The 23094-nt window shown below is 48.0% G+C and overlaps 1 protein-coding gene across 31 annotated transcripts in view; it reads right to left on the minus strand.

Moving 5' to 3' along the window:
- The window catches only part of PARD3 (par-3 family cell polarity regulator), a 678698-nt gene extending 657704 nt beyond the window's left edge, over positions 1-20994 (minus strand). For 18 of the 31 annotated variants that reach the window (XR_002892687.3, XM_055087799.1, XM_024129762.3 and 15 more), the window contains exon 1: positions 20812-20994. Coding sequence is in view for 30 of the 31 variants with exons in the window: in XM_055087799.1 (XP_054943774.1) it covers positions 20812-20931 (120 nt within the window). In the remaining variant the exon portion in view is untranslated. The remainder of the gene's footprint in view (positions 1-20811) is intronic. The other 13 variants (XM_055087804.1, XM_055087803.1, XM_028495585.2 and 10 more) reach the window with 2 other exon arrangements.
- Positions 20995-23094: the final 2100 nt, after the last annotated feature.

A 23094-nucleotide genomic window follows, 5' to 3' on the forward strand; every position in this document is an offset into this window, starting at 1 on the left:
TCGTGCCCCGGCCCGGGAAGATCCCACATGCCGCGGAGCGGCTGGGCCCGTGAGCCATGGCCGCTGAGCCTGCGCGTCTGGGCCTGTGCTCCGCAACGGGAGAGGCCACAACAGTGAGAGGCCCGCGTCCCGCAAAAAAAAAAAAAAAAAAAAAAAAAGCATCTGTATTCACAAACATACAGGAATTCAGACTGGAAAGAAATACACAAATTTTAGATTATTCTGGCAAGACTGTAGGTGACTTATTATGTTCTACAAAATCATCTGTATTTTCCAAATTCCCTATAATAAGCATTTATGCTCTTGTAAACAATTAATGCTTAACATTTTTCAAGAAAACATTCATCACACCAGCTCAAACCAGCACCTCTGAGGAGGAAGCCTGCGTTCCCAGATGCTGAACCGTGAGCTACAGAGAGATTTCATCTGCAGAGGCAGATTGTCTCAAACACTCTGCAGCTTGGGTTGGGATAAAACTTGTCATATTCCTGGTTAATTATTGATGAATCTGAAATTGCCTCATTTATTAAAGACGTATGTGCTTCCAAAGGCACAGCAACACACTGAAGCCTGTAATCTGGTGTGAGCAAGCAGTCTCTAGACTGTAATAGGATTACTTGTGGTGTTCTCATTCAAAGGCCAAAATCCAATAAAATAAATTGTAGAGCGTTTGTTTGAATAAAACACTTGTGCATTGTCTTACACTTCCTCTGCCAGCACGAATTGACCAATCAGTCAGATCCCCAAGGAGCCAGACCCGGTAATGATGCTCATGCATAAACAAGGGGAGAAAAGACGCTGGAATTACTGCACAGGCGAGAGCACAGAGCACCTGCGCAGATGAGCTGTGTGGCAGAGAGGGGCCTCAGAGGCGCCGCCCGGTGCAGAACCAGCGTTCACGCAATGCAGCACTTGTACGTGAATGAGAAGTTTGGAAACGCAGCAGGAAAAATCAACTTATAGCTGAGTTAATACAAACAAACTGAACAAAAAAATGAAGCTTTCTGTAAATTGGTTTCTAAATATTCCAGCAATGTACCCCAGTATAAATGGATTTTTAAAGATTTAATGAACCATACAAAAACTGACTGCATTTCTTTTATTCCCTGGGAGACGCCAAAAGCCAGCCTAGGACTGTAAACTAAGTCCCGAGTCTTTCACTAGAGAACTCAGTGCAGTTACCACCCTCCATCCCAGCCTCCCGCACAGACACACATACGTGGTGCTCACAGATCCACGGACACACTTGGACACAAGCCACACACAGACGCACACACTGTGGTTGATGGTTTGAGAGCATCATAAAACAGAAAATCATCCCACTGGGAGAAAGAAAGCAAACTGAGGGTCTAACACGCTCTTCCTCGGTTCAGTTACACAACACAAAATACAAAACACCATTTTTTTCCTTGATGACCACTCCTAAATCCAGCCACACAGACACTGTCACTCTGCAGTCTCCTGCACCTCTGAGTGAGCAGCTGTCACACAGGAGACCACCTGTCAGGCCAGAGTACCCTGAGCTCAGCCTGGGCGGCCCTGACACCCCGAACCAATGCCCGCCAAGCCCCTGAGCCCCCGAGCCCCCGAGCCCACTGCGGGCCGCAGCCTGCGCCCCGGAGCATGGACAGGGGCCGGCACCATCCTCGGGAAGGTGGGCCAGGAGCCCAGTGGGGCTCCAGCCTTCTCGGGAAGGGACAGGATTGAGGGACGGGTCAGCACACTTCATCCTTCACCTCACCCCATCAGGGGCCCTCGGCACCTCCCGGGGAGCCGGCACACTGACCTGACCGAGACTCACTCAAGGGCAGCAGATCCAAGCTGCCCTGGGCTACACGTGGACTGGTCCTTCACCTCCTGCTTTGGCAGCTTCGTCTAACTGCCCCTGACCCACCATCTAACTGCCCCTGACCCATCCATCATCTAACTGCCCCTGACCCATCATCTAGCTGCCCCAATCCATCCATCATCTAACTGCCCCTGAGCCATCATCTAACTGCCCCTGACCCATCCATCATCTAACTGCCCCTGACCCATCCATCATCTAACTGCCCGTGACCCATCACCTAAATGTCCCGATCCATCAGGACGGAAGCTCAGCCTCGTGGAAGGTGCCTGTGCACCACTCACTCTGCATGGAGCTCCTGCTCTGCCCAACACTAGGCTGAGGAGATCGGTGATGACAGAACGGAGTCCAGAAGGTCTTGCCGATTCTCCCAATAAGGAAAGATGAACATTTCAAATACCCAGCTCAGGCTGCCAGTTCACTTTCCTCACTCGATTCAAAAACTGTCATTAATACAGCAGCACCTGTTCTCCCACTATCAGTGTTTCACAGACTCCACTCCTCAGAGCAAAGCAAATGCAAAAAAACACATCTTAATATTCATTCGGGTTTAATTTTTTTTTTTTTTTTTTTTTTTTGCGGCACGCGGGCCTCTCACTGTTGCGGCCCCTCCCGTTGCGGAGCACAGGCTCCGGACGCGCAGGCTCAGCGGCCATGGCTCACGGGCCCAGCCGCTCCGCAGCATGTGGGATCTTCCCGGACCGGGGCACGAACCCGTGTCCCCCGCATCGGCAGGCGGACTCTCAACCACTGCGCCACCAGGGAAGCCCCAGGTTTAGTTATTTTTTTTTTAAAAAGTGGCTCCTTGCCGCCAGAGGAGTATTTCTTAATTAACTCCAGCTTTAGTCATAGTTGCCGTGCAGTTTCCAAGGACCCTGTTTTTCCACAAAGGACACACTTCCCCCTCTTTTATCCACTTTATGGAAAAGTCACCCACCCCCTGGAACGTGCATATCCACCCGTAATCTTTACGGTGACATCTGAGCGCAGTAAATCCAGCGTGTCAAGCCACGGCTGTCAGCAGGGGAGGGCGGACAGCACCACGGACTCCTCGTGGAGATGGGCTGCTGGAACCAGCACCACTGCAGAAGGAACATGCAAGAAATCCTTCTTGATGGTATCAGCGTACGGTCTCTTAAAAGCGCATCCTCTTCCAATTATTCGCAAGTAATAAAACATGTAATAGGGACTTCCCTGGTGGCGCAGTGGTTAAGAATCCGCCTGCAAATGCAGGGGACACGGGTTCGAGCCCTGGTCCGGGAAGATCCCACATGCCGCGGAGCAACTAAGCCCGTGCACCACAACTACTGAGCCTGTGCTCTAGAGCCCGTGAGCCACAACTACTGTGCCCGCGTGCTGCAACCACTGAAGCCCGCGCGCCTAGAGCCTGTGCTCCGCAACAAGAGAAGCCACCGCAATGAGAAGCCCAAGCACCGCAATGAAGAGTAGCCCCAGCTCTCTGAAACTAGAGGAAAGCCCGTACGCAACAAAGAAGACCCAACGCAGCCAAAAATAAATAAATAGATAAATTTATTTTTTTAATGTAATAACAGTTGAAATTATTGGGGTAACTTCCTTTCAAAAAGAACATGTTGGCATTAGTTATGTTTTATAGCCCTGTAACTCGATGTGTCTATTTTTGGATCTCTCTGGGTTTGGGGGGTGGGGGGAGGACACCTTTGGGGCCGTGGCAGAGATGACCCCGCAGGGCCCGGGCAGCTGCACGTGGTGCCAGGCGAGGAGAGGCCGAGGCCGGGGCAGAGCCTTGATGCCCCCTGGGGGGTGTGGGAGGGAGACTGTCCTGGGGCAACGGGGAGCCCCTGTATCTATCAGAGCAGAAAGGCACAGCTTACACTCCTGGCAACAGTACAGAGGAAACGATGGGAGGACCAAGGTGAGAGGGGAAACGAAGGCAAGAGGACTCCAGGCCAGGGAACCGGGAAACAGCACAACTTTGGGGAAACATGAGAGTCCGTTCTGTCGTGACGGGCAGAGCCGAGAGGTGGTGGGAGATCAAGGCGAAAGGTAGGCAGGGGCCGTTTTCAGGCCGATATATGTTGCTTTTACCTGGAAGGCCCTGCTGACCCCATGGACTGCCCTGTGCTGGAGAGTGTTGTGATGAAAGCTGTCCCTGGGGAGTTTCCCTGCCGGGAACATGCAGGGTGGGTCCCCGCACATGGGGCGGGGAGGTCACGAACCAGGAGACGCTCTTAACAAGTGGTGGCTGGAAGGCTTTATTCCCAAAGCCTGATACCTATCAATTATTTGTAAAGTGTCTCATTTTAAGCAAAACCGAATGAATGCCAGCAATACCACATTTAGATCGTTACGGGGGGAGCCGCATATTACCCAGAGGTTAGGCAGTCAACAGTATGAATAAAATGAGCTTAACATAAGGTTAAACCACCCTTGAAAACTCCATTTAACCGCCCATAATCACAAGGAGATGCTCCCACGATGGGAGGACGCAGGAATGGACACCCCAGGGGACAAGGGTCTCCCACTTCCAAGGCCACACTCAGTCCACAACACACACTCACGAGGGGGCAGCCACCTTCACCCCATCTGCTGTCTGCCTGTCTCTGCTGAGCACAGAGAATTTAACTCATTATAATGAAACCCGCCAGTGACGCAATACCCATAAGCTTCCACCCCCAAAAAATCCACGTTAGAAAAATAACTACCTCTTTTTTAAACATGACACTTTTTGGCAAACAGCATATAATTCAAAATAGTACCAGTTGTTCAAAAGTCAGTCTCCACCATTTTCCAGAATCCTATCTAAGAAAGGTAAACTCATACTCAAGTTCTAACCAGTATGTGGAACATTGGAAGAGCTGCATTCTGAATACTGTTCATTAGCAGACTGGTGGAGTTACTTCATTTCCTCATCGGCACATGAACTTGAGGGTATATGGCTAATTTATCTCACGGGACATTCCAGTAGAGGAATCATGACTGGCCCAGCCACTTTGAACCTCTTAGAGAAGATGCCACATAAACCTAAGGTGTTATTATCATTATCTCTTTCTGCAGTACAGCCTGGAAAAGCTGTCAGGTCTTTGGACTCATGAAGTAGGAACTCCAACTACTTCTTAGGTTTTCAGCCTTGAAGGTTCAGGACATACATTTTATTACTATGCCCAGATCAAGAAAAGGAGAATTTTAAAGCATGACACAAAACAATAAAAAAACTAAATGTTTGATTTTACATGCAACACACACACACACACACACACACACACACACACACACACACACCTACAGTGACAGCAGAATAAAGACAATCACAAGTTCACAAGTTCCTGGACACTCCTGGCTTTGAGAAGTGCAGCCAGCATCCCCTGCCCAGGAATCTGGGCTGCTTCGTGACCGGTTTGGCACAGAGAAGACAGGGATAATGATTCTGTGCTGGCTTCCAGGTCTAGGTCTTTAGAGAGTGACAGCTTCCTCTCCTGACTCCAAGAGCCCTGAGCCCTCCATGCTGAAGACGAAATGACACGATGCTCTGGTCAACAGTCCCAGCAAACCCCAAGCTTCTACCACCACCACCAGCACCAGACATATGAATGCAACCATCTAGGTCCGCCCAGACCATATCACCTGCCAGCTGAATACCCCTGAGTAACCCCAAGTAAAGCAGAAGAACCACTGGGCTGAGCCCTGCCCAAACCCTGACCCACTAACTCATGAGACATAATTAGTTGTTGATTTAAGTCATGAAGTTCTGGGTGGTTTGTTAAGCAGCAATACCTAGACAAACAAATTTTCAAGCAACATTTTTACTAACCAACTCATGGTTAAGTGCTATTTGAAACTGCTAAATAAGAAAAACATTCTCACACGGGCACGGCTCCCAGACACATTACGCCTTTAACTAAAGTAATTTCTAACAGGTCTGTAAAATTCAGTACTGGTAAGTTCTTATAGCTGCAGCATCTTTGAAGACAATGTTTTAAATGTTATTACCGAGAACTGCACTTGGCAGCTCTGAAAGCTCCCTTGAGGAAATGATGTCCTGTCTTAATCACCTCTTGCCAGTGAGTCCTGTGCTGGGTCTTCCCCGCACCGCAACACGGGAGCTCAGCCCCACATGCCAATGACCCAAATGAAGGTCGGTTGGCAAATTCCATGTGAAGAATGACAGCTGGGTGCTCCCCTGGTGGCACAGTGGTTAAGAATCCGCCTGCCAATGCAGGGGACACGGGTTCGAGCCCTGGTCCGGGAAGATCCCACATGCCACAGAGCAGCTAAGCCCGTGCACCACAACTACTAAGCCTGCGCTCTGGAGCCTGTGAGCCACAACTACTGAAGCCCCCGCGCCTAGAGCCTGGGCTCCGCAACAAGAGAAGCCACCGCAATGAGAAGCCCGTGCACCGCAACGAAGAGTAGCCCTTGCTCGCCGCAACTAGAGAAAGCCCGCACACAGCAACGAAGACCCAACGCAGCCAAAAATAAATTAATTAATTAAATAAACTAAAAAAAAAAAAAAGAATGACAGCTGGTCATCTGTCCTCTTTTCTGTCCCTACTTCGAGTAACAGAGGAAACGTATAAAAATGTAGGGTATAACGAGCCATGATGCCAGGAAAAACAAAAACAATCATGCCGTGTCGAAGTTAATAAAACGGATCCGGGAGGGAAAACATCCTCTGACCCATGTTCAGGTTCCTGAGGCCTCGGGCCACAGACACGTTTGCCCTCACTCTCTGGTGTGGGGATGGGACTGTTCGACGGGAATATTCCAACAAGCTGAGTGTGGAAGTGTGTGAGAGGGACGCCCTGCTGGCCTGGTGAGGCATGCCTTCTCTCCTACACGGGAGGCTCAGCCACAAACAAGCGTGAAAAGAAACTCCAGCAAAACGAGCATTCAGTCCACTGCTCACAAGCCTGCTTTACCCAAAACCAAAAATCTTAGTTGCCCTGTCTCTACACATCACAGGCACCCAGAGGACATCATGTGACTCACACCGAAACTCGCATATTTTACTCAATATGACCTTTCCTTTCCCACCGCACCACCGCATTTCTATCCCACGCGCTGTCTTTTTACGGCTCCTTCTGGACCCTTTAACTCACTTATGTTATTAAACTCAGACTAGACATCCTTAAGAGTTAACGGCTAAAACCTAAGGAATACTTAATATGGGTGCTGTCAACAGTAACCACAAATAAAACTCAAAAATTAACAGACAGTCATTAAAGTGAGTGACTTCATTTTGAAAAAGAACAGATGCTTGTATACATATAATTGAATCACTTTGCTGTACACCTGGAAACTAACACAACATTGTTAATCAACTATACTCCAATATAAAATAAAAATTTAAAAATAAAAAAAGAAGTGAGTGACTTCAAAAGAAATGAAAATGTACAGATTGGGCCATTGTCACTTAAGTGACCAGCCTGTGTGTGAGCACCCTGGCTGATCCTCTCAACTTGTGTTCTGGAAATTTCCACGCACAGCTACAAGGCGGCAGGTCCCAGGTCACATAACACAACAACCCCAAAAGGCCTGGAGGCTGCTCTAAACCAGAGGTTCTCCACCCTGGCGGCACAGAGAACACCCAAGGAGCTTCGTAGCAATATAAGTGTCCACCCCGGCCTGGATATCTGATTCCCATGGCTCGTGGGGAGCCTGGGCATCTGGTTCTTAAAACCTTGCAGCCAGGGCTGAGAGCAACTGCTCTGGAACCATCTGGGGATCTGGCCAAAATGCAGATTCTGACAGAGTCTGGGATGGGATCCATGATTCTCTATTTCTAACAAGCTTCCAAGCAAAGCCAGTGCTGCTGGTCCACAGACCACACCTGAGCAGCAAGGGGCTTGGACATCTAGCCAGGCACACTGAAGCCTCCTTGACCCAACCGACTCCATCATCCTGAAGGCGCACTTCTTCCTTATGCACATGAGCCACTCAAGGAAACCCAGGTCAGAAAACAACCTGTCTTCTCTGATGGGCACTGTTTACTCTTTCTTCTGGAAAAGCAGACTCTCCAGCCAGAGGGGTCACATCAGATGTACAATTTTTTGCCACTTTCTTAATCCATTTTAGCCCAAGCGTCCTCACCCGTAAACTCGGAGTTGCATCACTACCACTCCAAGGGATTAAGGAATACACTGGAAACACGAGCCCAGCACTTAGGGCCTGATGCACAAAATGTCCCAAAGCGCTAACCATGACTCTCGATAATAAGGGTATCTATCACTGCTTCTATTTCCCGATACCATTGTGTCCTGGTTCCCCTCCTGCCTGTCGGAAACTCCTCAGTGAATCAGGACTGAGAAGACGTGATGGGGATCACTGTTAAAGGTACTTTCTCAGCAGCTCTCCAACCTGATAGGCACATAAATAATGCCCTTGATACAGCACCTCTTGTGCAAGAGCTTTCGATCATCCATCCTGACCTAAAAAGCTTATTGACACCAAAAGCAAAGACTGACCTGAAAATACTACTCCCCTGAATCTATAGAGGAAGCAGCCTCCCTCCTCGTAGGTGGAGAAACAGCCCAGGACCAAAAACTCCTCTGCTTTAGATTAAAATCCCACGCCAACCACCTATCAAAGCAGATCTGTCTAAAACTCTCCCAGGTAAAAGAGTAAAACTTAAATGTTCTCAGCAAGCATAAAGAAAGAGATATGCGAGGTGATGGATGTGTTAGTGAACTCGATGCGGGGAAAGTCTGCACAACGTATACATGTATCAAATCATGGTGTACGCTTTAAATATGCTACAATTTTATTTGTCAATTATACTTCAATAAAGCTGGTGTGGCGGGGAACTCTCCCAGAGTTACTTCTCTACAGTTTTGTTATAAAATGCTGGGGAATTCTGTAAAGGTTTTGAAAGCACCATTCATCACTTTCATTACAAAGCACAAAAACACAGGAAATTGTGAATGGAAAAGATATGTATAAATTCCAATCTCCCATGCTGCTGTATCTCTTTTTCATGTCCCGTATAGGAAACAAAAGCTTTGGATTTCAAATGCACTCACATGACACGGTGTTTACAAACAAATACGGGAAGGGATCAAAGTCAAAATACGGATGTTGCACAACTAGATAAGCTTTATTGTTTTAATCACTACCTAGCAACTTCCCTAAGAACATATGCAGAGAGGGAGGAAGCATTCCTTTAATTAATAAGAGGTTTAGAGTCCTCAAAGAGAGGAAGACGACTCTTAGTATTGTGTGGGGAAGCGGTATGTGAGAAGAGGTGGTCCCCTTGAGCACAAAGCCAGCTGAGCTGTGATGACTTGGCAAGACTGACAGAGCAGTACGGCCACACCCAGAGCAAGCCTCCCGGATACCACTCCCGGGTTCAGGATGATAAATAGGTCAGTTCTTCTGGGGTGAAGTCTTCAGGTGACTGGCCTTGGGTGCCTTTAGCTGAACTAAGGTATTACAAGTCGCATCAATCTGTCAACCCTTACAATTACCTACCCAAGCAAAAGATGCTCTGTGTTCACTGACTGCTGATGTAGCTGTCCAGAATCACCATCTTAAAGATCCAGAGGAGGGCTTCCCTGGTGGCGCAGTGGTTGAGAATCTGCCTGCCAATGCAGGGGAAACGGGTTCAAGCCCTGGTCTGGGAAGATCCCACATGCCGCGGAGCAACAAGGCCCGTGAGCCACAACTACTGAGCCTGCGCGTCTGGAGCCTGTGCTCCGCAACAAGAGAGGCCACGATAGTGAGAGGCCCGCGCACCGTGATGAAGAGTGGCCCCCGCTTGCCACAGCTAGAGAAAGCCCTCGCACAGAAACGAAGACCCAACAAAGCCAAAAATAAAGTAAAATAAATAAATAAATAAATAAAAGAACTGCATTTCCTCGCACAGAAACGAAGACCCAACAAAGCCAAAAATAAAGTAAAATAAATAAATAAAAGAACTGCAGTTTCCATTTAAAAAAAAAAAAAAGATCCAGAGGAGTAAAGAAGTGTTATCCATTTATCTTTGTTTTCCAAAGAAGTGGGCACGTGAATTATAGAGGCCTATATAATAAAGGATTAGAGGGGTCAAAAAATGTCGAGTTTCAGGCGGTGGTGTGAGGAACTGGGAGATTGGGATTGACATATATACACTAATATGTATAAAATGGGTAACTAATAAGAACCTGCTGTATAAAAAAATAAAATAAAATTCAAAAATTCAAAAAAAGAAATGTCGACTTTCCCATTTTATTTTATAACTCAGATTACCTCTTTGAGCTCCAGGGTATTCTCAGAGCTACTACTAGTAATTAAAAGCTAAAGGTCTTTAAAACATCTGTACATTTTATAAATATCAATAGTATTTACAATTTCCAGTTTTACTCTTTCCAAGTTTCAAAATATTTTTAATGGAAAAATGTGTAACCAATGCCTTTTAAAATATTGTAAATACAGCAAAGAAATTTTCCATAATCTCCATTCATCTAGCAGTATGGCAGCCACAGTTATTTTAGAAAATAACAAGGGCTAGTAGTAGAAAAAGCAACACAGTTAAGATAGACAAACACACTTCTTGATCTGTAAAAGAATCAGCTTTAACTACTGGGTTATCAGAACATTCTTTTTCTCTATTTCCAATTGATTTATTAGTAAATACTAAAACTGGAAAGATTTCTATAGTACTTTTAAGGAGAAAGTAGTAACTCTTTAACAAACCATCTTGAAAAGTGACAACTGGTATCATACATCAAATAAAAATCAAGTTGACTTTATGAATTAGCCATTAAAAGTGTGCCTAATCTATGTGTAAAACTTGAGACAAAGAAAAAGATCTAAAATTGACTAAGAGTCTATAATATGGCAAGGGGATTATCTACATTAAATCCCTTGATCTTCATTACTGCCAACAAAAGAAAACATTCCCAAATTACAGATGAGAAAACTAAGGCTCACAGAGCTGGTGGGACTTGCCAAAGTTCAAAACTACTGTGGCCAAAACCAGAAACTAGAAAAGCTCTTCCACTATGGACATCTTCAGAGCATCTGAATCAATGTCACTGGGATTTTATTTCTCAAACTGCAGAAGAAAGTTTTCGAGACTTTTTTAAGGGAGAACTTTTTTTTACCAAACATTCAATTTCCCACATCTAGAGCAATTCTAAGGAGGATGAGAAGAAACAATTTAGAAGCATTTACTCAAGTGAGCCTTAGTCACTGGCAACCGTCCTCGGCAAAAACAAAAGAACAGTACAGTTCACATTTACTCCGTTTTACTTCCTACAATGCTTTTTTACATTCTCTCTTCATACCCTCACAACAATCCCGTGAAGGACGTGGTAGTAGAAGCCAAGGATCCTGGGCTTACAGAAGTTGCCGTTCTTGCCCTCAGACACACAAATGATGCAATCTGCTCTTCTGAATCCTGGCCCAGAGTGTGTCACACCGATGTGCCCGCCTCCTAGGAGGAAAATAACACCCACCACCAAACTTTCCACTTCCAGCTAATTGTGTTTGTGCAAACATCTGTGTTTTTAACAAGTGGGTCAAACTGACTCCACCATAAAAAGTTCAGGGTTTTATCAGCTTTCCAGGTTTCCTTGAAAAACATATCCCTGATAGTATGGGCCTTCATAATTGAAAATATGACTCATTTCATATTCCTCAGGCAGTACAAATGCTGAAATGCCACCATCTTCCAGATGCAGTTGTCTAAAGAGTTATCAATCCAAATGAGGCACTTTCACTTAGAGATCCTCTTGATTTGTCTGAAAGGTTTTTTCCAGATCTCTAACAAAGTGGTAAAGATTCCAAATCCTACACTCAACTTTCATGGATTTGTGATTAGTCATATCCTGGGTGGTGGTACACCAGGAGCCAATATCCGGCACATCCCACCTACTTCTGCAGGTGCTGCTGGCTGGGATGAGAGAATCTCAGGTTAGAGTATAACTCTGCTGGGCAGGCACCTGGCTAACTATTATTCACATAGGACTTTGCACACTGGATTTCAGAATTACAAATGATACATCTTAAATGCCTTTGTGTGGTCACTAGGAAATGGCTTTTTTAATTCTGGATTCAATATTAGATTTAGAAAAAAATTAAAACACGAACATGGGGCTTCCCTGGTGGCACAGCGGTTGAGAATCCGCCTGCCGATGCAGGGGACACGGGTTCATGCCCCGGTCCGGGAGGATCCCACATGCCGCAGAGCGGCTGGGCCCGTGAGCCATGGCCGCTGAGCCTGCACGTCCGGAGCCTGTGCTCCGCAACGGGAGAGGCCACAGCAGTGAGAGGCCCGCGTAGCACAAAAAAAAAAAAAAAAAAAAAAAAAAAAAAAAAAACCACGAACATGAAAAAACTTTCCCAGTTTTTACTGCATATTTAAAAGAACTAGAACAAAAAAACCCATTCTCATAACAACCACTTACACAAAAATGGCACTCTCTTTTTTGTGTTTTTCACCCGTTAATACCACATATTTTCAGTATTCAGCAATTTTAGGTTTTTGATATACAGTGACTTGTTTTCTGAAATAAACATTGAGAAGGAAACATTGATTTTTATTGTAGAATATCTCAAAGAGGCCTCTTCAGAAACAGAAACCCTATCATACAGGGATGTAATACAATAACAAGAAAAACTACACACCAGAAAAAAATAAACCTGGGTTCCAAAAAATTAATTCTTACTGTTTCTGTATATTAAAGAACATTAAAAGTGGGAATAATATTGACCTGTCATCTCTAAAACCACTTAAATTTATACCACCATAGAAATACCAAGTTCATGAATATATATGTGCGTGTATATGTACACATATACCAACCATTTAGAACCATGCAGAAGCATACATTTAGTTTCGCTTCACAAAATGAACAGTCTTATTAAGTTACTTCTGACCATGTAATTTTATTTTAAAAGATACTTATCTTGGGACAGTAAGGAATTCTGAGGGACAGTCCAGGTGAAATACATACTAACTTCCAAACAGTGTATGTTTGACCTGGGGGCCAAGCCCATCATTTCAAAGTAAGGGAAGCAAAACATTCTCCCAGGGAGGGTGCACAGAGCAGAGATCTACCCTGTCTGCGCCTCTGAAAAGCCACTGCCCACCACTCATGCCTCATGGTCCCACAGGCAGACAACCAACCATGCAGACTCGGGGCGGCTGTCACCGGGAAACAGACATCACGAGCCCAGCCCAGAACTTCTGAATATGAGAAGATGAGGATGGGAAAACTGGCGCTCACAGAGCCTGTGCGATTCGCCAAAGCTCAAAACTACTGTCCAAAACCAAACACTGGAGAAGCTCTTCCACGATGGACATCTTAGGGCATCCGAATCAACTGCCAGGGCAGCTGGTGAGCTAGGGAGGAAGGAATCTCTGGCTGAGGGAGAACAAGGCAGAACAGGTGAACGGTTAGCTGGTGAAGCCTTTAAAGCGGGGACCAGGGGACTCAGACACTCAGTAGTCGGGGGCTTAGCAGACAGCACCAGGATAGAGTAGGCAGGCTTGAGAAAGCAGGTTCACACATTGTATGGAAAACTCCTAAAAATAGCCAGTCTTCATTTGAGGTTTTTGAGTATCTCTGACACAGAAAAACACAGAAAAGTCCCATGTTTTATGGGACTCTCAGAACTATAAAATACATAAAAATGTCTTTGTTCATAGTGGCTTATATAGTCTATTTTTTTAACATCTTTACTGAGACATAATAGTATTCCATAAAATTCACCCATTTAAAGTGTACAACTCAATGATGTTTAGTATATTCACAGAGGCATACAACCATTACCACTATCTAAATTTAGAACATTTTCATCACCCCAAAGACCAACCCCATCACCATAAAGAGTCACTCACCATTATCCTCAACCCCCAAGCCCTGGCGACCACTACTCTACTTTCTATATCTATAGATTTGCCTACTTTGGTCATTTCGTATATATGGACTCATACAATATGTGGGTCTTTATGACTGGCTTCCTTCATATAGAACAATGTTTGCAAGGTGCATCTATAGCGAGGCATGTATCCTAACTTCACTTTTATGGCTTAATAATATTCTAATGTATGGATATACCACATTTTGTTCATTTGAACACTTGGCTTGTTCTATTTTTTGGCTGTTATGAATAATGTTGCCACGAACATTCAGGTACATGTTTTTTGTGTAGACATGTGTTTTCATTTCTCGTGTGTGTATGTGTGTATGAGCTATTTCTGAGAGAAAACAATTAAATAATTCACATTTCAAGTCACTGAGAATGAAGCTGGAAATTTTATTTCTAAGTTCCAATATAAGTTGATGGAGGAAAAAAGAATAAACAAAAGCAATATTTAACGACAAGAACCACATAAAGATGGCAGGTCAGTCACAGGAAGACACAGAGCCATGAAGGAAAGGCATTTTTACATAATCCTTCCAAATGGAAAAAAAATTTCAACAGGATAAAATAATGACTAAAAGACGAAAAATAATCACCATTCTACTATGTTCACAGAGCTCTGCATTTCTTTTCATAAAGATTTGTCAATTTTCCATGTAAAACAGAAAAGATACCAAAAATCGGTAAAATGTATAAATTTCCTGAGCCCCTGCTCTACTGCCATTGACCTTGGTGGCAGCTAGGACTGCTGCGTGAGTGGCTGAGCAGGAAGAAAGCCCCCTGTGTGGGCCTAGCCACCCACCTCCACCCCGTGGAAAAGCACCTCCACTTGTGGAAAGCACCTTCCGGGACCAATTGTACATATTTCTTTCCGTCTTTGAAAAAATGCAGAAGGCTCTGTTCATCTTTCAAGTGTTTGCCATCACCCGCCTGCATCCAGCTCTACAGGGAGATACAAGCCTCAAAGGACAGGTGGAAATTCTGTGCAGATGGGGCTTTGAACCTTACCTCCGCACCCAATTCACCGGCGTTCACCGTGAGCCAAGAAGCACCTCCCATCGCCAGACTCTCCCTGTGAATCTCAGATCCTAAACATTTCTGTTTACTCCTGGCCAAGAAGCACCTCCCATCGCCAGACTCTCCCTGTGAATCTCAGATGCTAAACATTTCTGTTTACTCCTGGAACTTACCCATGGATCCCAACTGACAGTTGTAGAAGCGCCAGACCCAGCATAGGTGTGTTTTGGGGCCAGATTCCCGCACTGCCCTGGCCACCTGCCTTGAACCAGGCCCAATGCCAACCCCAGCACGGTCGCCCTGCTCAGTCTGAAAAAGGGACCAAACTCCCTGAAAACAGCCGACACAAAAGAATAACTTTCAGATACTCCAAAATCACACTAAATCCGAGTTTCAATTACAATCTCTTTGTGCTAATATGCCAAACACACCAAACCTTAAAGTCCTTAAAATTACAGTCTCTGAAGCAAAAGTGCACCTTTTGTGTGAGAATACGTGCCGTGTATTTGTTCTCAACTTCGTATCTACTCAACTTGTAAGATGACTACGTGGCAGATACTAGCCATACAGGTAAGACCGAGGCAAGGCCATCACCTTCAAGCACCCCACCTGGAGGAGAAGGGGCACAGTTCTGTTCCGAAACAGACACACCAAAGCACCCACAGCAAAGCACGTTCCTCCAGGTCAGTGCGGGAAGCTCCTAAGACAAGTGCCCAGCGGGGAGAACCTCAGGCCGCCTTGGGAGGCAGGGCCAGCCTGAACTGAGCTGAGGCTCCAGAGATGAGTAGACAGGAAGCGAGCAAATGGTCCGGGTGGGAGAAACAGAAAATGCCAGAGCAAAGGCAGGAAAGTGCAAGCAAGGCCAAGTGGGTAGGGGTGGGGTAGGGGGTCTGAGGAGGGAAAGGCTGGAGGCAAGAGGGGTCCTGCAAGGGACAGGCCCTGCTGAGGCGGCAGAACTTGGCCTCTGGGGAAAGCAGGTGGCGAGGCCCTTAAGCAGAAGAGTACACGGAGAGTTGCATTTTAGAAAGATCAGCCTTTCAGACATGTTTGTTTATTTTTTCCTTTCTGAAAGGGAAGATGGGAAGATGTTAATGAAATAATCAAATTTATTTTGTTTCACTATTCAAAAAAATGGTCATTGAAATTCTGCAACAATCTATTTTCCTAAAAGTTTCAATAAGCTCGTGAATGTGTAACAACATGCAGTCATCCATCTGTTCACGAGAAATCTCACAACAACCACAAGATTTGTCATAAAAACCAAGATTTACACGATTTTAGTAATCAACAGTCCTCCTCCCGCCCCCCAAAAAAAGAAAAGCACATTTTCAAAAGTTACTGCCCATAAATTTGTTATTTTTTTTTAATAACAACAAATTGCTATTAAATAACTCTCACATAACTCTTCCATGCTCAAGGGACAGAAGCAGTGGCCCCAAAACCACAGGCCCAGAAAGCAACCTAGGGTAAAGCCAATATCCACAACTTTTACGTTCCCTGCCTCGTACACACACACACGTACACACACACACACACACACAAATTTGCTCCTCTGATTGTGGCACTGCTTAAGCAAATATTACCATTTCTGCCTATTCTTTTTTTTTTTTTTTTTTTTTTGCAGCACGCGGGCCCCTCACCGCTGTGGCCTCTCCCGCTGCGGAGCACAGGCTCCGGACGCGCAGGCCCAGCGGCCATGGCTCATGGGCGCAGCCGCTCCGCGGCACGTGGGATCCCCCCGGACCGGGGCACGAACCCGTGTCCCCTGCATCGGCAGGCGGACTCTCAACCACTGCGCCACCAGGGAAACCCTACCTATTCTTTAATTAAATTACACACTTTCTCCTTAAGCAAAGAGGAGAAACCCGAACAGGAAGAGCAGACTGCTTGGGAAAGCCTCGCAGGCAGTAAAACCATCCGCCCAGTAAAACCCATTAGGGATCCAGAGGCAGTGCTGAGGAGCTTCCCATTCATCAGGACTCACGTGAACCCTGCAAGGGAGGAACCCGTTTTAGAGGGGAGGAAATGAGGCTCTGTAAGGTTGGCGTGCCCAAGGTTCAACGGTGAAAACAGCTAGGTCTCCAAACCCCATCCAAAGCTCCCCCTTCCAGAAGAGGGCTATGGGCGGCAGGAGCGGTGGCAGTGAGCTGAGAGGCTCCAGCCACCCCCCACCCCCACTTCTGCCTTTAGCCCCGTCTTCCCTCCACTACTCAGCAATCAGCAGTGTGTCTGTGGATGAACGCAATCCTGGTGGCCCTCCTCCCAGAGGAGCGCTTGTCCTGCCCAAACACCCCAGGCCTGCCCGGACCACCAGACGGTAGGAAGTAACAGTGTCTTGCCCCAGCGTTCCCAGTCCTCCTCCTCAGCTTGGTCCTGCCCCACCATCCGACAGGAAGGCAGCAGAGGAGCCAAACTAGCCCTGATGCTCACCTGTAACACCCCTCTCCCACCTCTCAGAATGGCAGCAACTCTCCAGATTCACACGCCTGGACCCTACCGAAGCCCTACAGACTGGGACACCTGGGCCAGGCAGGTGCTTTTGGAGGTCACCCCACTAACCAGTTAGGAAGCACTGTCCTAAATCCAGGCCAGCCTTCCCACTTACTAAGCCCAAGGCAAACCCCCCAGGCCATAATGACCACTCCCATCTCTGAAATCCAGAAGCAACCACTGTCTGTACGTACCACCCTGTTGCTAATTAATGTTATTGCCTACTGTTATTTATAGTTTAACATATTCACTGTCTCCCAGATTACATTCTTCTGCAGTGCAAGAATTTAGCCTTACATTTCTTCATAGAGCGTGACATTTTGCATCCAGTACCCCTTCAACAAATTAACAATTAAAAAAAAAAAAAAAGCATGGAGATTTTCTTATCTTTCTCCTAACCAGAGGTGGGACGCACAGCAGGAAAAATGGGAAATCTCAGAGGCAGCCCCAATCCACTCAGAATTAAGAAGGAGCCGGCAAAGCCCTGAGAAGCCAAGTCACCACACTAGAGTCCCGGCAGTTGGGGCTCTGCACCCTGTGTCCATTGGGGATCATGGATGAGTCAGGCCACAGGTAGGAGAAGAAGGGTCACATACACAGGAAGTCCGTGTAACATGGTCCTCAGTGTCTAGCAGAGCACCCTCCTTAGAGACGGTGTGGATGAGGATGGGTGGATGGAGAACAGCCAAAGCATTTTCACCCATCAGTGATCATAAACAGAAAACTATTTTTTCACTGGAGAAAAAAAAAAAAATGCTATGAATAAGTGTAAGCCTTCAAATATCTGCTTATTGAGGACATTTCTGATATTAAGTCATGCCACTCCACTGCCCAGAAATACTGATTTGCTTAACCTGAAAACAGCTCAAGTATAATGCCAAAAAATTAACCCCATCACACCACAAAATGCTCTCTGCAGAGAAAGCCTTAGTGGCTTGGGATCTTTCTTTCTCTTTCCTTTTTCTTTTCTTTTCTTTTTTTTTCTTTTTTTTTTTTCCAGCTTATCTGGTTTTTATACAAAGCCATAAACATGATCTTCCCCCATTTTTCCCCACCAGATGGGAGTTCATCATGGCACATGTCACCTAGCAACCAAACACCACTCTACAGCTACCCAGTTACCCAATTCTTCATACAAAATTTATCTTGTTCTATTCAACAGTAAGGGGTAAGGAAGAGATAAGAGAATAAAAGTTAAAACAAGTGTTAATAAGTGTTTGCTTCATAATCATTTTAAACAGTGTGGGAGAAATGGGAAGAGTGACTAAAGTTTAATCTTAGCCATTACCTAATCATTTAAGAGGAAAAAATACAAATGGACCTGTAATGAACTCCAGCTCTCGCCACAGTTGAGAGTCAACAGTCTTGTGATCCAATGACTGAACTTTGTAGACCACAAAGCCCATTTTAAACCTTACCTGCTGAACTGTGAGTTGCACTTAAAGAGAACTTAAATAATTTTGGAAACCCCTGAATCATCTCTGAGTCATTGATCTCCAACTCCAACAATACCATCACTCTCTGAGAATCACCCTTCCTTCCTTCCTTCTCCACCAGAAAAAGTAATCAATCTCATGCCTACCCTTCACAACTCAGCTGTTGTGCTCCTCTTGGGGTGCCTTCCCAGGCACCCTGCAAAAACTTGCGCTTCCTTTCCTCCTCCCCAGTCACTGTGAAACCACCACCGATACCTAAAAACAAAGTCCAGATCCTCAGCAATACCTCTCAACTCCATCTACCCGACACCCCAGAGGCCTGTCTTCTCCCCACTTCACCACGACTCGCCAGTCCAAAGGCTGGCCGCCCTCACTTGGAGGACTGTGGAGCCCCTTTCCTAGACTCTCACGGTCCAATTTCCACAAGCAGCCAGTGGGTCCCGCAGGTGTCCAGCACCTAGAACAATGCCTTGGACATGGCAAACGCTTAAGAATTTCTGTGGAACATACAAATGACTCAAACAACTACATTTGTATCTCCCAAACAAGCTGTTCGACCAACATGCGTCGTGTGCATAATGAAATATGACTAATTTTAAGCATGTAAATGTTTAAGCATGTAAATGATTAATTTTAAGCATGTAAATTTTAAATTAAGCATGTAAGCAAAGAAATGTCGATCACCCCTCCCTACTCAGGAACCTGGACACAATGCAGAGTATATATATATTACTGTATTTCTCTTTCCTTGCATGATTTTTTTTGTTGGTTTCCTGAGTACATATGCAACCTGACTTATTGATAGAGAACATTTAGATCACAAACTGTCATTCATAAACAGTGCTTTAAAATGCTAAACATGGGTTTAGAGGGGGTTTCCCCCTTGACAGTGGTTCAAGATAAACAGGTGCCCAATTTCCACTAATTTTATTTGATTTTCAATGAGTTCAACCAACTGTAAAGAACATTTTAGAGCCGTTAAGTAAAGTCAACATCTTCCATCATTGTGTCAGGTTCTTAAACGTTCCCAAGATTATCTTTAAAAGTCCAAATTTATGCTATTTTTCTCTACACTAAAAACAACAGTGTAAAAAGTATTTTTCCCCTCTTAATTTCTGAGACTTTGGAGAATGCCACCCCAGCACCCTGTCTACACTCAATCAGGCTTGCCAAAGCCACCGTCCCTCTCACTTGCGACCCCCCCCAAACCCACAGGACGCAAACCACTCCAAGATCGGGGACAAAAAGGAAATTTTGAAAGTGAACATGCTTTCCACCAAACGTTACTCTGCCGCAAAGGAAATATCCTCAGGTGCTGGGGAGAAACTTGGGAGGCGTGGGCTGTTGTCAAACAGACACAGACGATAAAACAATTTAACAAGATGCCTTTTCACTTCTGACACATTGTACAGGAATGCAGTGAAGTGGAGACAATGTTATCACTCCACGGGGAAAAAGGGAAAGCTACTCAACTCCAGGCCCGGGCCGCGCGCGGCCCCGGCTCCACATGGAGCTCGTGGCAGACAGGTCAACGGCGACGTGCCTGCAGGAAAACTCGATATTTGGTGACCGATTTCGGGGCTGTGCTCCTTCAAGGAGCCGTGCTCCGGCGCCCCTCGGTCACCGAGGTGCTGGGCTCCAGCGACGATCGCGAGCCGGTGGGAGCGGGTCGGTCTCCGCGCCGCGCCCCCATCCGCCCGGGACCCCCGCCTGGCACGCACGAGGGGCTCCCACTGCCCGGCGGGGGCCCAGAGGCACAGCGAGCCAGCCACTCTCGCAGCGCGCGGAGCGAACTCGGCTCCACCAGGAAAGTTCCCTCGCCCGGCCTCCGCCCGCGGGCCTGGGCGGGGAGCCGGGGCCGCAGCCCGCGGCCGGGAACAGGCGTCCGGCCCGGCTCCGCTCGCCCCGGCGCGGCTCGGGCTCGGCTCCCGGGAGGCTCGGGGCGCCGGCGGCCGGGACCCGAGGGAGAGGCAGGGGCCGGAGCCCCGGGCCCGGGCGCGCGGAAGTTTGCGGCCCGCAGCCCGAGCGGGGGGCGCAGGCCGGGTCGGCCGCCGCGCGCTCCCTTTCCCCGCCTCCGCCTCCTCCTCCCCTTCCAGGAAGCGCCATATTGATCCCGGCGCCTTCCCTCCTCCCGCTCCTCCTCCCCTCCTCCGCCCCCTGGGCCGCCCGCCCCCGCCTGCGCCCCCGGCCCCTCACCTTGGCGATGGCCTTCCGGTAGCGGGTCACCGCTTGCTGGATGAGGCTGAAAACTTTCATGTGGCCGTCCCCGCACGGCACGACCACCCGGGTCCTCCCGAAGCACACGGTCACTTTCATGCCGCCGCCGCCGCCGCCGCCGCGGGCCGGCCCGCGCCCCTCGGTGACCGCGGCCGGAGAGGCCGGAGCGCCCCGGGCCGGGGCGGCTGTACGCGGGGCGCGGGGCGCGGCGCGGGCGCGGGCGCGAGGCTAGGGGCCGAGGCCGGGGACCAGCTCGGCTCGCATGCCCGGCCCGCCGCCCTCGCCTCGCCTCGCCTGGCCCGGGGCTCGCCCGCCTGTGCCCGCGCGGCGCCGCAGCCTCCGGCCACCTGTTCGGCGTGTCGTCGCGCTCGGCGGCGGGGCAGTGTGGCGCTGGCGCGGTGCTCGCTCCGGGCCGCGGGGGAGGGGACGGCGGCAAGGGGAGGGACGGGGAGGAGGCGTGAGGAGGGGAGAGGAGGGGAGGGACGCAGAGGGGCGAAGGGAGCTCTCCTGGCCAGCTCAGAGTCTGAAAGTTTTGAATTAAACCTGAGCCTGGACGATCAGAGGAATGACCGCGCTTTCGCGACCCTGTTTCGAGGCAAACGGCTCGGCCTCTCCAGCTCTTTTGTAACAGAAGCTGAGCGGCCGCGCGCCCCTGCATTTACCTATCTATAGACAGATGGAGATGCAGACATCGGGCCCCCCCTTTACCTGTGTGTGTGTCTAGCTCGCTGTAGTTGGGCTTCTTGGAGGCGTTGAAATGCTTCTTGACCAGGAAGGAGCGCGGCATCCTGGCGGCGGCGCGGGGCGCGGGGCGCGGGGCGGAGCGCGCGGCCGCCCCCCTCCGCCCACTCCCTGCCAGCCCGCCGACCCCCAGCCAGGGCGCCGCAGCCCCCAACCTCCCGCAGCCTCTCTGGAGCCCCCCTTCCTTTGTCGCTGTGAACCCCCCCTCCTCGGGCTGGAGGGGCCCGGGCGGAACCGCGGCAGACTCCTCGCGCCCCGGAGGGCTGGGTGCTCCCGCCCGGTTCCCCCCGCTCCCGCCCCCGGAGGCCAGCCTACGCGTTACCAGCTGAAATGAGGGGGCTGCTCTGCGGTGAGGCCTTTCTCCCGAGGCCACTACTGACCTTGAAGCTCCTGTGACCCCGGGTGACCCACCCGCTTCAACGAGTGCAGCTCAAACATCAGCAACTCACATCGTTTTATTTCTTAAAATTCTGCAACCCAAGCAATCTTAACGCAAAGTTATGAACAATACACTGAGAAGGCCGGCGCTGAACGCTGCCACCTCAGCCGCGGAGAGGAAAGCAACTCCGCAAGGAGTTACCTGCATGGGGACAGGCGACAGTTTAGAGGAACGGAGACCAAGCCAAGAAAAGTAACTGACGCTCCTCTGTCTCAGGGCAGGAATCTTGGTGATCCTTACAACTGTGTGTCATTGTGTTGAAAGAATGGCAAATGTCAGCAGAGGGTTGTCGCCGGCCCACGTCTGTCCCAAACGATAGTGGATTTATTTTTGCCAGCGTTTCTAGGGTGTGTGAAAGCCATCAACAGCTCCGTGGGCTCAAGGAGAACTTCAGCAGGTAGAGCCGGAAGAGCTGGTGACCGTCCACCTCCCTTTTTAAACTAAGGAAACAGGACAGATTCATCTTTTCCAGGTTCCCTGCACTTTCCCTCCCCCAGGTATAGTGCGATTTGTCATATAAAACATTGTACTTCCGCTCATCTACAGCCCTTGACCAATACAATCCGTTGTCCTGGCAAAGCAGTGCAGTAAGTAGGCACCGTGTGTCAATATCCCACCTTACCCCAGGATGCTAAGGAGTGTTGAAATCACTTGGCCAAGGCCACAGAGAAAGCTTGAGGCAGACCCAGAAAGAGACCCCAGGTTTCTTTCCACACATTCACGGAGAAAGCTCTCATACTCCTCTTCTGTTTAGCCGCAACGTTCAACTTTTCTACCCAATAATTAAGTTTGTGACAGCGATGACAACACATCTTGCTGAGGTCTTCTTGCTTCTTGTATTAATACTTGGACCCACAATAACAAGTACTGATAATTATAGATGTTGTTTCTGTTTTAATGCTTTGGGGAGGGAGGAGTATTCTAGTTTACAGTAGGGCTTTCTGAAAACAGTTCTGATTGAAAGGCAAGTTTAGGAAGAGCCAGAGGAAATCAGATGTTGCTGGGATGTAGGTTCAGATCCTGATTCTACCATTTACTAGTGCCTTAGGCATGGCATTCAATCTCCTAGCCTCAGTTTCATC

This window comes from Physeter macrocephalus, chromosome 11, assembly GCF_002837175.3.
Source record: "Physeter macrocephalus isolate SW-GA chromosome 11, ASM283717v5, whole genome shotgun sequence".
Taxonomy (NCBI): Eukaryota; Metazoa; Chordata; class Mammalia; order Artiodactyla; family Physeteridae; genus Physeter; species Physeter macrocephalus.